Source organism: Anarhichas minor, unplaced genomic scaffold (assembly GCF_050575085.1).
Source record: "Anarhichas minor isolate MPS153535 unplaced genomic scaffold, ASM5057508v1 ptg000028l, whole genome shotgun sequence".
NCBI lineage: Eukaryota > Metazoa > Chordata > Actinopteri > Perciformes > Anarhichadidae > Anarhichas > Anarhichas minor.
The window spans coordinates 9,230,955-9,246,621 of NW_027466474.1; the positions used below are offsets into that span (position 1 = coordinate 9,230,955).

A 15,667-nucleotide genomic window follows, 5' to 3' on the forward strand; every position below is an offset into this window, starting at 1 on the left:
ATGAAGTCAGTACAAACTCCTCCTCTCTCCCGCTCTGGCTCCTCCCCCTCTAATGTGGGTCTGGCCAATCGCAGCGGCGTCTCGGCCACCCCTCCCACCTCCCTCAGCCTTCGCTCGTCATACAACCAGTTGCTTGGGCGAGATGTCATCAAGGAGTCCATGGAAACCGGAAGTTCGGCCACCTTGCCAAAGAGCCGTCAGAGGTATGCAATGACCAGTGTGCGGAGCGCCATTGGGATCAGTGACAACTTGGCTTTGCCCTCTAAAAACCAACCTGGAACCAGAGGGAGGGGTCTCCCCACCAAGTCCTCCTCCAGCTCTGCCCTCTACTCCTCCTCGTCCTCCTCCTCGCTGTTTAACACAACCAACCCCAAACTGGCCAAGAATGGGGCTAACATGCAGAGACGAGCCGAGAGTCAGCAGTTGGAGCTGAGCCGGGCCAATACAGAGGGCAAAATTCACAATGATCTCATCAATAATCCCAGTTCTGACTGGCTAGAAGTTGGAAAAGACAACTCGCAGCTGCCCCCGTTCCGTAGAAGGACCAAGAGCTTCTTGGAGTATCATGGGAAGGGCTGGGATTTGGACCTCAGTTGGGGAAACAAAGAGGACAAGGAGGAGAAGAAGAAGCAGCCTTCTCCAGAGAAAGAGGAGGCCAGCCCTTCCAAGGAGAGGGAGAGCCATAAGGAGGAGAAGCCCATCAGCAAGCAGACCTGTCAGGAAGAGGTGGAGCCAGTGGTGGAGGAGGAGGAGGAGGAGGAGGAGGAGGAGGAGGAGGAGGAAGATGACCCCACGCCTACACCAAGGCAGCCCCTGCTACCAGTGGTGGTGGAAGCCCCGCTTTCCCCGACGTCCTCCTCCTCCACCGACAGCCCAGAGTGGGTCCCAGACAACCAAAGCCACCTCCAGAACCATGCTCCAGCCCCGATCAGAGATGAGCTCTGTGCCATGGTTCAGCCTAGTCCACGCAGTCCTGCAAAACCCCCTCGGAGCTCCCAGCCCCGGGTTATCAAGGTCGAGCTGCACCCCAACAATGAGAACCAGTTCCTGCAGCAGTACCCGCCTTCTTCCCCTAAACAGGCCCGGGTTGCAGAGAGGAACACCCCTACCAGGAACCGGGCACCCCCTGCCCTGCCGGATCCTGAACCTGAGAGTGGGCTCCCTAAAGTGGGCTTAAGAATGGATCTGACTCCTGAAACTCCATCAGAAGATGAAGACTCCAGCTGGACCACCTTATCCCAGGAGTCACCCTCTCCTCAGACTCCACGGGAGACAGGTTCGACATGTGTGTGTTTGTCTTTTCACTCTGATTTTTCTTTTCTTTTTCTATTTCCATATCTGTGTCAGCCTTTAATCATGCCTCGATTGCGTTGTCCTTTCATTCCCACTCCCTCTCTCTCCCTCCCTCTACCTCCTGCTGTCTGATCTGGAAATTTACCAAAAGCCTCTTCTTAAGCAAGCAAGTCACTCCGGCATTACTGCTGGGACCTTTAAAGGACCCATGTGGACCTTATGGCGCAGAGAGTGATTAGGATGGACAGAAGGATACAGGGCAGTGCAGATAGCAGGGTGTGATAAAGGAAGAAAAAAGGAGGGAAACAGGCAGTGCTGTATTTAGTAAGAGATGATTGCCAAGGATGCATGACAAAGCAGTAGTTTGAGAATATGAGGGAGATAAATATAAGAAGGTAGACGGGGGAAAAAAGACAACCAGCGCAGAGAGGAAAGGAGAGATGCCATTGCCCACTGGGTCAGACTACAGGGGATGAGCCCCGGAGTTGCTATGACAACAGAAACTAGAGTAAGGACAGGCTGACCATCACTGAAATGTACCCTGTCCATCCCTACGTGTGTGTGCGTGCGTGTGTGTGTGTGTGTGTGTGTGTGTGTGTGTGTGTGTGTGTGTGTGTGTGTGTGTGTGTGTGTGTGTGTGTGTGTGTGTGTGTGTGTGTGTGTGTGTGTGTGTGTGTGTGTGTGTGTGTGTATACAGCCTTTTGTGATACGTCACGATCATGTGTTTTTGCAGAGCCCTCCCGTGTGCAAGCGTGCATATGTTGATGTTTGTGTGATGCAACATGTGTTTGTGTATCACTTGTCATCCTTCAGCAGATGTATGGAGTGAGGGGGACCTGCCCCCAGGCTGGCGGGAGATCTCAGATTCATCAGAGATCTATTTCTGGCACATCCCCACTGGCACCACACAGTACCACCGACCAGTACACACCTCTCCCAACAACGAGCCAGACACTGAGCAGGACCCACAACAGGAAACGCAGGACTCGCTGAAGCCTCCAAGCGAGGTGAGAGGACCCACAGAACTAACACGCCTCAGACACACCCAGACAAACATTATTTTATTTAACTATTAGTGTGCAAAGCTACATATCCAGGTTCATCCTGTGTTGGGCTTTGAAGTTCTCGTATTTTTTTCATTAAAGCGGAAGATTGTGTAATGTCAACATTCTCAATCCCCAGAGAGAATACACAATATTTTATTATGTTGAATATATGAATAATAGTACTATATATTTAATGGCTACATGGGCAGCAAACAAACTGAAAACAACTTAAAAAGGATGCTTTAGGATACCTGCACATCCACATACAGCATTCTGTGAGTCAAATGTTGAAGCCATGATTTGGAATATTAAGAAAAAGTTATGTCATCCTCATAAGTTAGTTGGCAATGACATGTCTCCTCCACTGTGAAATTTTAACAATGGGACTGAAACTGAGCAACTGAAACATGTAATCATGAAGTCAAGCATTAAAATCGTCATATGTGTTATTAAAAAGGCCCTTCTAGGGACGAGCATTGGAAATTAGCAGTAGATAAAAATGCTATGATGCACTGCATTGGATAATTGTTTTGCAATTCTCTATGTATATGTATTTGTCCCTACCAAATAAACATGAAATTAAATTCATTCAATCTTAATGTTGACATTGGAACAAGTGGACCGTGAGTTAAGATTGTTTTGTCAAATATTTATAACATCTGTCTTCAAAAGATGTATTAAAAAGTAAAAATAGTGACATGTTAATAACAAATGTAACCACAGGTTTAGCTTGTTTCTGTGTAGCTGTGGTCAGGGAGGAACCTCCATTATATTAGAGATTGATACATATAACTGAATACAATCTTACTCCATTATAATGGAACGCTGTTGGTGACCATCCTCTGTCTCTGTGTGTCTCTCATGTTGCTTCTCTCTCTGTCTCACACAGCGCCCCAGCAGTCTGATATCTGACAGCTCGGTGGAGCCGGTCCCCTCCCCCTCTGGCTCCTCCCCCTCCTCCCCCTCCTCCCCCTCCTCCTCCTCCTCCACCCTCTTAGATGATGTCACCTTTTCTGGACCAACTCTCAACACCACCACCTGCACCGCCAACGTGAGTCACAGTGTCACATTTATTTGAGTATTCACTTGTTGAAATCGTGTCTCTCTCTCGCTTTAGTTTTGTGATATTTATTGATCGTTTTATTGTTTCATTTTGGCCTGAACCAGAATGTTGCAAGTGTGCTTTTTAGTGCTTTTTAGTCACTATTAAAATAAAACATAAAGAGTCATACTGTTACATAGGGCGACATAATGTAATCCTGCAGTACAGTGGATGGGGAATTTGGTGTCTGTACCTACTGTAGCTTGTCCAGCTTTCTTTTTACTTTTTTAGCTTTGGTCAATTTTAATTATACTTTATATCGCTTTCTCCACTATGTATATGTGTACTACGTGTAGCTTGATTTATATCTCTGCTTTCACTACTTCATGTATTAGATTGAAATGAGCACACAGGAATCTCAGTCCAGGCTGGTCTGAGGTGCATATTCAACAAAGATGAATATCTCTCATATTAAGTTAAAATGAGTATTAACATCTTCAGTTATTACAAAGCCAATGAGATCAGATAAGTTGGTAAAATTAATATTAGAATCTGGCAGTATTGTATCTTCTTCATTCCCTCACCACTGATGTTGGTCGGTCTCTCTCTGAATGTCTGTCTGTTTGGCTTCAGGAGCTGAAGGACTATCCAGTCTATCCAGATCCCAGTCTAAAGGCCTTTGAAGGGGCTACCCTCCGCTATGCGTCACTTAACCTCAAGTAATACACATTGACATACTCAACAGTTAACACTTATGTATCATTTCCAGATTTGTGTATTTTCATGTAGTATTTCAGGAAATATACTCTGGCTATTTGTCATTTGTTAGCTATATGTCTTGTGTTTCCCTGCAGCCCCCCAGCCCAGCTAGAGACAGTGGACCTCAACAATACCTTCTCCAATCCAGAGGCATTGGTAAGATCAAAACAACAACATATTACGATCACCCTTTCATATTGTTTCATGATGATTTGTTTTGCTTAAGGACACACAAGGTGACCAGTTGGGACTGAATTACAATTACAAGCAAAGGCCCCAAATTGTCTGAAAGTCAGGGTTCAAATATTAGACTTGTACTGCCTTCAAATACTATTAGTACTTGGTAACACAGTATTCCACATATAAATGACTGTTTGGCAACTCTAAAATTTGAAGAGCACATATTCCTCTGTTATGAAGTCAGTCTGACTTTATTTTTGAACCAAATATCAGCCTTTCAGCAAATCATGTATGTGTTAAAGAAAGGAAGTCACCTGACTTGTGTGATGTAATGAACCTGCTCACTGGCATCCTGTCCTCTCTCTCTCTCTCTGGTGTTGCAGTGCCACTCTGTGGTTACTTTGTGAACTGAACTATGGTCAATGTGTTTGCAGCCGAACTAGTTTTCTGCCAGAAGAAGAGCATATAGAAGCCTCTATGATCGTAAACAAATTTTGACACTATTGCAAAGGACATATTCAATTTACTCAACACTAAAAGTTGAATGTTGCATGCTGACTTTTGTACAATAAGATGCCATTAAATAAAGACAAATGCATTTTAGACCCCAAAACCAAAAGAACGATGTAAGTTTTCTTGTTTAGTCAGCATTTGTTCAAGTAAAAGAAAATTCACATCTCTCAGTAGAACCCAGAAACAAAGGGGGAGCAGTGTGGGAATTCAGATTATGATCTCAGAATGTGTGAAAGTTTAATGAGCAAGAAAACAAGAGAGTGGGATATGGGCAGTTGAATAGAGAAGGTGTGTGTGTGTTTGTGTGTGTGTGTGTGTATGCGCTCACTGGAGTGCATGTTTGCTTGACACCTTTAGAGCATTAGAGACAGAAAGATAAATAGTTAAAGGAAGAGAAGAGGGAGGTTGGTAATAGCTGCTGGCCTGAGGCAGTCTACACACATACTGTACACACACACACACACACACACACACACACACAATCTTTCATATTTTATGCATTCCCAATCAAACTTCTCTCAGTTGTTGCTCTGATGGCTGTATTGTGATGGTACAGTAGCTGTCTCTGCATACTCTCTACCTTTGTAAGCAAACCTAAACTTCAAGAGGAACTCTATTTGAGTTGTGTGCCTGTGTGTTAGTTTGTTATTGTGTTGGTTCCTATACTTTAGGTTCAATGTCATTTCAACTTGGACCTTGTTTTTTGCACATCTGGCCATGGTGTGTTTCTATTATGGTGACGATCTACTTCCCAAGTTAATTCCAGAGATCTTGGACAGTGTTTGCTGTGAAGAAGTCAGACAGGGCTAAAAGCATTGGACATGTTTTAAACAAACCCACAGATTAGCCAAACTCATTTTGAAGATAATAACGAAAGGGAAAAGAAACTGTGAGTGACATCTCGCTTCAACTTTGACCAGTCTTACTTGCCATAACTGTGAACACACACAGTTTTCCTGAGCAATGAAGGAATTTTCAAACAAAGTGGTTTATCATTTAAGTTTATCATCTATTACAAAGTGCATTTAGATTAGCACCTAAAGGCTGGCTTGTTCATAACCTATCTAATCGCCTGACCCGTGAGACTGTATTGTAGCAATGTCGCTCTGTTATGAAATTTATCATCCAAATGAAATCATCCGTGTGTGTGTGTGTGTGTGTGTGTGTGTGTGTGTGTGTGTGTGTGTGTGTGTGTGTGTGTGTGTGTGTGTGTGTGTGTGTGTGTGTGTGTGTGTGTGTGTGTGTGTGTGTGTGTGTGTGTGTGTGTGTGTGTGGTGTTGTGTTGCTTCCAGTCATTCCCAGTGCGATCTCTGGGCTGGGTGGAGATGGCAGAACAGGACCTGAGTGAGGGGAGGAGCAGCGTGTCCGTCCACCACTGTATCAGACAGCTGTCCTACTGCAGGAGGGACATACAAGACTCAGCCGGTGTCTGGGGAGAGGTCAGTGTGTCAGCAGCAGAGACAGACAGTTACATACAGTGTGTACACTACAGTGGCATGTTTCTTGACTGTTTGGCCTGTGAGTAAAGCACAGCACCTTGTCACAGTTTGCATGTGTATGAGTTCAAGACTTTCAAACAAAGTAAGATTTCTCTGACTGTTAGCAACCTAAATCCTCTTACAGACCCTTGTTTTGAACCACAGTCTATCCTTGTTTGTGGTCTTACAGGGTAAAGGGATGCTGCTTGTGCTTCAAGACCGCATGTTGACCCTGGTTGACCCGGATGATCGCAGCCTGCTCCACTCTCAGCCAATCAGTAGCATCCGTGTCTGGGGTGTCGGCCGAGACCACGACAGGTAGGTGGACATCAAAACTGTCTTTTTCCTTTTTGGGAAACCTTTTTGTTTTCTTTTTTTTTTGTCGCTGTATAAATTTACAGACATTCTTGACATTCTGTTTTGGCGATTCCAGGTGTCACATTTCCTCTTGAACTTGAACTGTTGAACACACACAAAGAAGAACTCACACAAACACATAAAACAAGCTCCAGACATGCACATCAGTGTGTGCAACACACGGCACATAAAACACTGAAAAATGCATGTGTGGTACATTCTCGCTGATTCAGGAGTTTTAACTAATCATCAGAGAAATCAGCCTCATTATTATTCGATGCAAATTTGCACAAGTTGCATTCAAAACTCCATAATTATGCTCATTGCTCCATATTTCCGTTCCAGACTGACCCTCAGTCATTTGGCAATGTCCCATGGTCTTAACCTTTCACTATTGAGCTGACAGTGTGCTGAGGCTTGCACAGCTGCTAATGGGGGGGGGGGACAAGCAGAGCCCTCATTGATATGGGCCCCTGAGGGTTTCCATTAGCCCTCGGCGCAATCGCTTCAAACACTCACACAACGCCTGTACACATCTGGAAACATTAGTGCTGATGTGATATGCATAGATGTAATGTGTATGAGGCATGTTGGCGTATTTGCATGTGTGCATAAAGCCATATGAGCTTAACATACATAACATCTTGACACCAATATACAAGTCTTGTGAAATCTTTTCTCAATACTAAATGTTAAACCACTAAGAGCCAAGACACTTTGGTGGATTCTCTTTGGACGGTCCAAAGTAGCTGTCTGGTTCTGACGTGGAATTGGGTGAAGATGGAGTTTATCTGCGTAAAAAGGCTCGATCTCACTTCACTCTCCCATACTTGCAGTATCTTGTTACCTTCGTTCTCTCTACCTGTCTCTGTCTCCCTACATAGCTTTTCTGTCTTCCCTCTTGTCTTCTTAAGTGCCTCCATAGTCTCTCTCACACTCAAGGGGATGCACCCACCCACTCCTCTTCTCTCCTTCCCTCAACACCAACACTACCACTACATTAGTTGTGTGTGTGTGTGTGTGTGTGTGTGTGTGTGTGTGTGTGTGTGTGTGTGTGTGTGTGTGTGTGTGTGTGTGTGTGTGTGTGTGTGTGTGTGTGTGTGTGTGTGTGTGTGTGTGTGTGTGTGTGTGTGTGTGTGTGTGTGTGTTAGATGAAGAGGGGTAAAGAAAAAGAAAAAGAGTCCCTCCATCCTCTTCCGTCTCAGAGGATTGAGAAACCTTCAGTGGCTGTCTCTCTCGGCGGTAATGGATAAAGCGTGTCGTGGAAGGAAGAAGGGAGGGTCGGCCCAGGCTATAGCTCTCCCTCTTATCCTTCTTTCTCTCACTTCATATCTCTCTCTCTCTCTCTCTCTCTCTCTCTCTCTCTCTCTCTCTCTCTCTCTCTCTCTCACACAGCCTCCACTCTCTTCACCCTCTCCTCCCACCAGCACTTTGAAATCTGCAGTCTGCACTCCTCTGTTTGGTTTCAGGCTCATGATTTTTAATGCATTAAAATCCCACCCTGGCTGGGAGAGTGTGTGACTTAGAAGATATTTGATGCTGTGAGACCACAATGCATTTTCTGTATGTGCAGCAAATTGTTTTATAGTATGCAGCATCTGTAGAGCGATGGTATCGTAGCTTTGTCCTGCCACTAGAGTGCACTATAGTCAAAGTCTGTGCATCCAGAGAAGCTGATATAGTACAACTGAGTACACACAATCACGTAGACACCATCCATGTGTATTTCTGGTGTGGAGCTGTTTTTTTTATGGTTTGTGCAGACCCATTAGATTCAATTTAGGGAAATGTTAACAATGCAATAATATTTTAAACAATACTGGGCATCAAAGGTTGAGGGAGGTCTTATTGTATTTCAACACAATATAAAGCCAGCTCCGTAAAGAAATGTTTTTTAACCATACAGAAAGTTAATGACAGAGAATGCATAATTTTAACTATTACCTATATTTTTTACATATTAATAGTAGTATAACTATTGCATTATCTGGCCTTAACATTCTGTATATTAAGATGGATAAACTAAAGACACACATGTGCTCATCTCCATTTTTTTGTGTGTGTTCTATCAAAGGAGAAAAATGACCAGTTATTAACCCTGGCCTGAGGGGGAATGTGTGTGTACTGACCCATGTGGTGGAAAGCTGCTGGACTGATCTGCACTTGTGTTAGCTCAGAAAGTGTTGCAGCATGTATTAGGAGGCAGCATGTATTAGCAGGCGACCATTATATTATTGATATGATACATTAAAATGATGATTTTTAATGTAAAGTGTCTTTGAGTACTATGAAAAGCGCTATATATATATAAAATGTATTATTATTATTATTATCCATCTTATTTTGCTCTATATTATTTAACATGTGTATTTATTGATTGGGCTCTTGCATATAGTAGAGTCATTATATATATTTTTAAATTTTTTATTTATTGGTTACTTGTGAGTCTGCTGGTGCTGTGATAGTGGGCTGCAGCAGTGCTGGTGCTGTGATAGTGGGCTGCAGCAGTGCTGGTGCTGTGATAGTGGGCTGCAGCAGTGCTGGTGAGATGGTGCTGTCATCTTGGTTGGTCTGTGTTGTTAGGTAACAAAACTAAAAATAACTTACAGTCTGGTGTTGAAGAACTTTGACCTCAGCCCCATCTAACACCTTTGGGGATGAACTGGCACATAGACTTCATCATCAACCAATAACGCCCTTGAATGGGAGCTAATTCTCGCAGCCAGGTTCATAAATCTGTTGGAAAGATTTCTGGAGTGAAGGCTTTTATAGCAACATATTAAAGCCCATGGAGTGAGATAATGATTAAGATTAAGACAATCACATATGGGTGTATGTAGACTGCTTGTCCACATACGTGTCCACATACCCCTTCTACTGTCTAGTGCATGACTTAGAAACACAGAAGTAGTGGCAGACTCAAATTCCTGAATGCATGCATGGAAGATACCTCAAAGTAAAGCTCCCTTTGCTCTCTCCATCCCCCTCTCTCTCTCTCCATCTCCTGTGTCTTTCTCAATGCTGTTCTATCTGAGGAATATTCCGTGTCTTGTCCTGAATGTTCTCTCTCTCTCTTTCCCCTTCAGCTTGATTCAATATGAATGAGTCCCCCTGTCTCCATAAGCGGGGCGAGAGCTGCGGGACGAGCGGCGGGGGGGAGGGGGTGTTTAGCTCCTCGATGAAGTCATGAGGCTATATTTGGAGCACTGAGCAAGTCCGGCTCCGTGCACACCCGTGTGTGCGTGTACCCACGTTTGCATGCATGTGTGTGTGACGGCACATGGGCTTGAATTGATGAAGTCATAGGTCTATATCTGGAGCACTGTGTGTGTATATGTGTGATGGTGAAAAGCGGGTGTGTCTGTGTTTTCCCCCTCTTCTCCATCCCCTTCTTCTGTCTGTAATGCTCTTGCGCTATTTCCACTCTTTGTCTCGAGCGCTCTTTCTGCCTCCCTCTTGTGCCATTGGCTGCGCTTTGCCTCTTCTTCTTTCTGCGTCTCTTTGTTTGTCCCATCGTTGCACTTTAACGGGGTGTAAGCCTTCCCTCTTTTTTAAGCTTCAGTAAGACAAGAGAGGGACAAAGATAGCGGCAACTATGGAAGAGGAGAAGATACTCTAGGCAAATAGGGAGAGTGCAGAAAAAAAAAGTGGCTGTGCTTTTGAGAGAGAGTGGGGTATAAACAGAGCGATGGAGAGCCAGTGAGGGAGGGAGAGGCAGTGCACGCTTCCCTGCTCGCACTGAGCAGGACACGGCAGGACTTTGCAGGAGGTTCTTCGGACCGGGCGAGCAAAGCAAAGGAAGCCGACCGTATAGGGAGATAGGGAGAGAAGAGGTGTAGCAGAGGGAAGAGGAGAAGGAGGAGGAGAGGGAGAAGCAGGGGGAGGGGAAGGAAAGAGGGAAAAGGGAAGGGGAAAAGGAGCCCCAGAGGATTAAAAAAAAAAAGAAGAAGAAGAGGAAAGGAGAGGAAGCAGACAGGAAGACTTTACCCCCGGGTACTGTGGCTACAGCAATGTCACCGTGGTTTTGGAGCTAACGAGGCAAGGAAGTAGTCGTCTGTAACGGGGCGAGCATGTCTGCTTGTGTGAGTACCCCTATCTGTTATTCATTCACTCCTCTAGTTCTCCTCATCCGTCCTTCCATCCAGCCAGCCAGCCAGCCAGCCATCTCTCTACTTAGTCATTCATTACTGCCTCTCTTTCCATCCCAACATTACCCCACGTCTTTCTCCTCCGCTCTGTTTGTGTAGAGGACACAACGCACAGCTCCCAGCCCTACTTTCATTCATTTTTTCACTGATTTACTTTTCAACCTCCTGCTGTGTGTTTGACTTCAAGCTATGTACTTTGTCTCTCTCCCTCCTTCCCTCCTTCCCTCCTTCTCTCTTGCTCGCTCTCTCTCCCTGGCTGGCTAGCTGTCAGGTGTAGGGACGACGGCTGGCAGCAGCAGGTTTGCAGCCGGAGTCACTGAGACATGAGCAAGACGTTCAGGGAGCCAGATAAGAAAGAAAGAAAAAAAAAAAAACATAAGAGTGAAAGAAAGAAAGGAGGAGAGAGAGAGATGAAGTAAGCAAAAGGGTGACTGAGAAAGACGGGATTATAGAGTGAGGATGAGCTGTGGGGATTTTTCAAAGTGCATGTCGCAGCTATTTGGAGCTGTTTGATATTGCACTTGGTTTATGTCTGTGTGTTCTGCAGAGCCAAAATATTACTACATTTGACATATACGTCTTGCACTGCATTCTGAATTCGTGAAAGTGAGGATAGATGCCTAGGTGAAGGTGTGTGTGTGTGTGTGTACATGATAAATGCCTTCACTGTATAAATATGTGGACTTTCCCCCCTCTCTCTCCTTGAGTATCTCCCATAACAAGCAGAGGAGGAGGAGGAAAGAGGAGGATGAGGGATGAGCATAGAAACACTAAGCGAAGAACAAAAAGCCAGAGTGAAATGATTTACGACATTAGGGGGGCAGGTCCTGCTTGTTTTCTTGTCCTGGGCGTGTGACACTTATTAGGATTGAGACTTTGGTGTTTTAAAACTGAGGGCGTGTGCCTCTGTGATGTACAGCCCTGTGATGTCTATGTGTGTTTCCTGCTATTAAAGCAAATTATTGTCACCTTTCTTCACTAATGGCTCATCAGCAGATGTGCCAGCTAGCACTCACACTCACACAAACACACACTGAACCACAATTCATTCATATTCATTAGTGGGCATTAGTGCTTGCTTATTCCCTCCAGCTCTCACTTATATCCCCCCGCTGCTGACCTTCTGTGGACAGCTGTGGCATGTAGAAAAGGAGAGAGAGGAGGAGGGAAGAGAAGAAGAAGGGAGTGAAGAAAGGAGGAGAGAAGAGCAGTGAATAGGACAAGGAAAGAGGAGATGAGAGACACAAGCCCTCGGTATCATGAATGTTTAAATGCTGAACACACCCTAGTGATCTCCTCCATTTATGTCAATGAACAGAGTTTGTGCATGTTTGGATTGTAGCAGTCACTCTTCCAATCCTGCCGCCCCAGTTGAACCGCAGCTTATTTGCTGACGTCAAGGCCCGTGTAACCCTAATTAACATGCAAGGCCCCCTCTGACGGCCCGCAGGGACGGGGTCCGAACACCTAGACCCACTCGATAGACGCCAGAGTGATTGATGGCCTTTCCATCCCACTCCGGCTCCGATTTGAGCCCCGTACAGACCTCTATATCTTTCCCTGCAAGTCATCGCTCCTCCACGTCAGGTCCTTCCATCTACCCACAATACATCACTCCCACTTCTCCACACACATACACACGCCTCGTGTCAGGATATGTCCACCCAGCCTCCCAGAAACCCTCATTCTCTGAAGGGCCATTACGGTTGGAGCTGTGTCCCCACTCACTCTCCAGCCCAGAGTCATATGTCTCACACACACACACACACACACACACACACACACACACACACACACACACAGACAGAATTACAAACAGAGACACTCAGGAGTACAAAAACCTTAAAAAAACATTTCTTCCTTCTTTCTTGCATTTACACTCTCACCGTCCCTCTCTCTTTTACATCAGCATTGTTAGGCACACCTGCTGTAATCCCTGTCTTCCTGACGGATTACTCCTCCTATAGATCCCCTCCCTTGCCCCACCAGCCAATAAATCTCACCCTGATAAACCATCGCTGGTCCGTGGCGGGCGGCGATGTGATGTTGATGTTCGCTGATCACACAGAGCTGAACACAGCAGCACACTGGTGCAGTCAGTGTCTACCTGAACTATATATATATTTGAACACTCAACTTGTTTGGAAGTGCTTGATGTAGGTTTGTTTTCTGTGAGGCAGCTGTTGATGGGCCTAGCAGAATAAATGTGTGTGGTGGTGAATTAATCTCCCCTTTTCAGAATCAATACCTCACTTTATTCAAAGGATTTACTCATTTTGACAGAGTGTGTTTAGAAGAATGCATTTATCACCTTTCATGATTATGATTTAAAATCTTGCTGCAGCTCAAGATCAGACTACTCACAATCCAATGATTTACAAATAGATGCAGGTAATTTGAGGTCCCCACAGGGCAACGAGTCACAACACTTGATCTTGATTGGCTGACACCAACTCCTCTAATTCAAATGAGATAAACCTGCTACTGGAAGCTTTGTTGGGAACAAGTCTACTTAACTTCCTTGTTAGGAAGGATTTTAGCAAGTCATCACCGAAAGGGACCTAATCAAGTTATTTGTTTATGTATTGGTGCGAGTCAGATTTGCTAAAAAATTTAATTTATTAGAGATGACTATCTCAAATAAACTATCTACATTCGACAGTAGATTCCACTAGAGGTAAGATTATTATTTTCTTAATTAATCAATTAGTTAAGGTCCAAAAAATGCAAATAATGCTCGTTACAAATTATTTTAGCCAATCAACCAAGTCTTAATTCTTGATAAATTCTGACTAGCAGTCCAAAAGCCCCAAATTATTAATTTGATATTGCATAAGACCAAGAAGAAGAGCTGGAACAAAGGGGGATGTTTGGTAGTTTTGAGTGAGAAAGAAATCAAAAATTAATCAATTAATCAAGCAGAATATTATTTTATAAATTGGGTGAACTGACCCTTTAAAATGTTCTGTAGATCTACTTTAAATAGAATGAGAGAGATACCACTAATTACTGTTCACTATGTGCATATAACATGATGATTTATGGCACATGCAGCTAATTAGGTTACATGCATACAGTGTATGAAACCAACTGCACTGTGAGTAGAGCTTGGTATAACTCAACACTAACCCGACACCAAATCCCTGCACTCTCCCACACACACTGTTTATCTCTCTCTCTCTCTCACAGACACACACACACACACACACTACACACACATTAGTAAGATCATGCATGGGGGCGTCATACTGAAGTGACATCTCACTGAAGCTCTGTCTCAGTTGAGAATATCGGCAGTTGTGTACACATACATGCTCTCTCTCTCTCTCTCTCTCTCTCTCTCTCACACACACACACAATCCAGAGCAGTGTGATGTATAAATGATCAAGAGTGGAGAGAACAGCAGGACATCATCTTTCTCTGTCTCTCTCTCTCTCGCCCACCCAGAATCCTTCTTTCTCCCCCTCATCCCTTATTCCCCACACTCTCTCTCTCTCTCTTTCCATCTCGCCCACCCACCTATCTCTGCTTTTAAATATGTAATGATATACGACGAGTGTTGACACACGGATGCTGTGTGTGTCTCCTCGACTTGTTGCCCCTCCCTCTCTCGTTTGCCTCTCTGCCACACCGAATGCTTGGAATTGGGTCACAAAGCTGCGTGAACATAAGCTGGGGTTGCGTGCGTTTCTCCCTTTTAGTAAGACACCATCTTCACCATCAGCTTTGTAAATCTGTGCGTTTTCTTGGAAACGATGCAGAGGCACTGAGGGCGAATCAAACTGATGCATTGCTTTTGCTGTAAACAATGTCAACAGTCTGCTCAAATCACACAAACAGCGCTGTGGGCTGTGTACGCTGTTTAATACACTGTAGACATCAGTTTTATTTTTATTTTGACTTGATTTTGGCCTAGTTCTTTGCTGCCTTGGGCAATATTGGTGATTTTGCGTGTGTGTGTGTGTGTGTGTGTGTGTGTGTGTGTGTGTGTGTGTGTGTGTGTGTGTGTGTGTGTGTGTGTGTGTGTGTGTGTGTGTGTGTGTGTGTGTGTGTGTGTGTGTGTGTGTGTGTGTGTGTGTAAACGTGTCCGCAGAGAGGCAGGGAGTGTGTGTCATGAGGTACCTCCTCTTTCGCTGCACCCTCTAGTCCTGGTGCTCATTTTTCGCGGCTGATCTTGGTGCTGTAAACAAGTTTACGGTGTAGAGAGGTAATTATGCACAGACATTCTACATTAGGCGTAATGGCTGTGGGCCTTCACTAATTCACCAGGTCGCAGAGGGGTTTACCCTGCTCAGTTGTCACAAAGACTTTAAGTACTCCAGTGCACCTGTGGTTTTTACTTGTGGTGCTTTTAGTCAGATCCAAATTAACTCCAAGATCCTGCTCCATAGACACTTGTTGTCATTGTGCCATCTCACAAATTGAAGGAATAGTTTTGGGAAATATGGTTTTGGAAGTTTCTTGCTGAGAGTTGAGGAGAAAGGAGAAGATTGGTATTACTCAACGGAGGAAATGGTCTGTGTGACCATGTCTTGCCCCCCTAAAACCACAGATTGTCGTTTTTACATTACATTACATTCAAAAAGATATTTTGAGGTTCTGGTTGGTGGATTTTTGAGATAGCCAGGCTAGCCTCTGCCTCTAGTCTTTATGCTAAGCTAAGCTAATTGCCTCTGGCTCCTACTCGAAGCTTAAACGTATGTCTCATCAAACTCTCAGCATGAGAAGAGGTGTTTTATTTCCCAAAATGTCAACTGATTGATTTAAAATTAGACAACCAAATGCAGGGGATGCTTCAGAAATGCTTTAAAAAATACTTGCCAATATATGTTTATTTCTCAAATATTGAT

The 15,667-nt window shown here is 44.5% G+C and overlaps 1 protein-coding gene across 1 annotated transcript in view; it reads left to right on the forward strand.

Moving 5' to 3' along the window:
* apbb2a (amyloid beta (A4) precursor protein-binding, family B, member 2a) overlaps positions 1-15,667 on the forward strand; it is a 33,345-nt gene continuing 17,678 nt past the window's right edge. The window contains exons 1-7 of the mRNA XM_076103915.1: positions 1-1,276; positions 2,107-2,300; positions 3,229-3,390; positions 4,015-4,100; positions 4,236-4,296; positions 6,126-6,272; positions 6,502-6,629. Coding sequence (XP_075960030.1) covers positions 1-1,276; positions 2,107-2,300; positions 3,229-3,390; positions 4,015-4,100; positions 4,236-4,296; positions 6,126-6,272; positions 6,502-6,629 — 2,054 coding nt within the window. The remainder of the gene's footprint in view (positions 1,277-2,106; positions 2,301-3,228; positions 3,391-4,014; positions 4,101-4,235; positions 4,297-6,125; positions 6,273-6,501; positions 6,630-15,667) is intronic.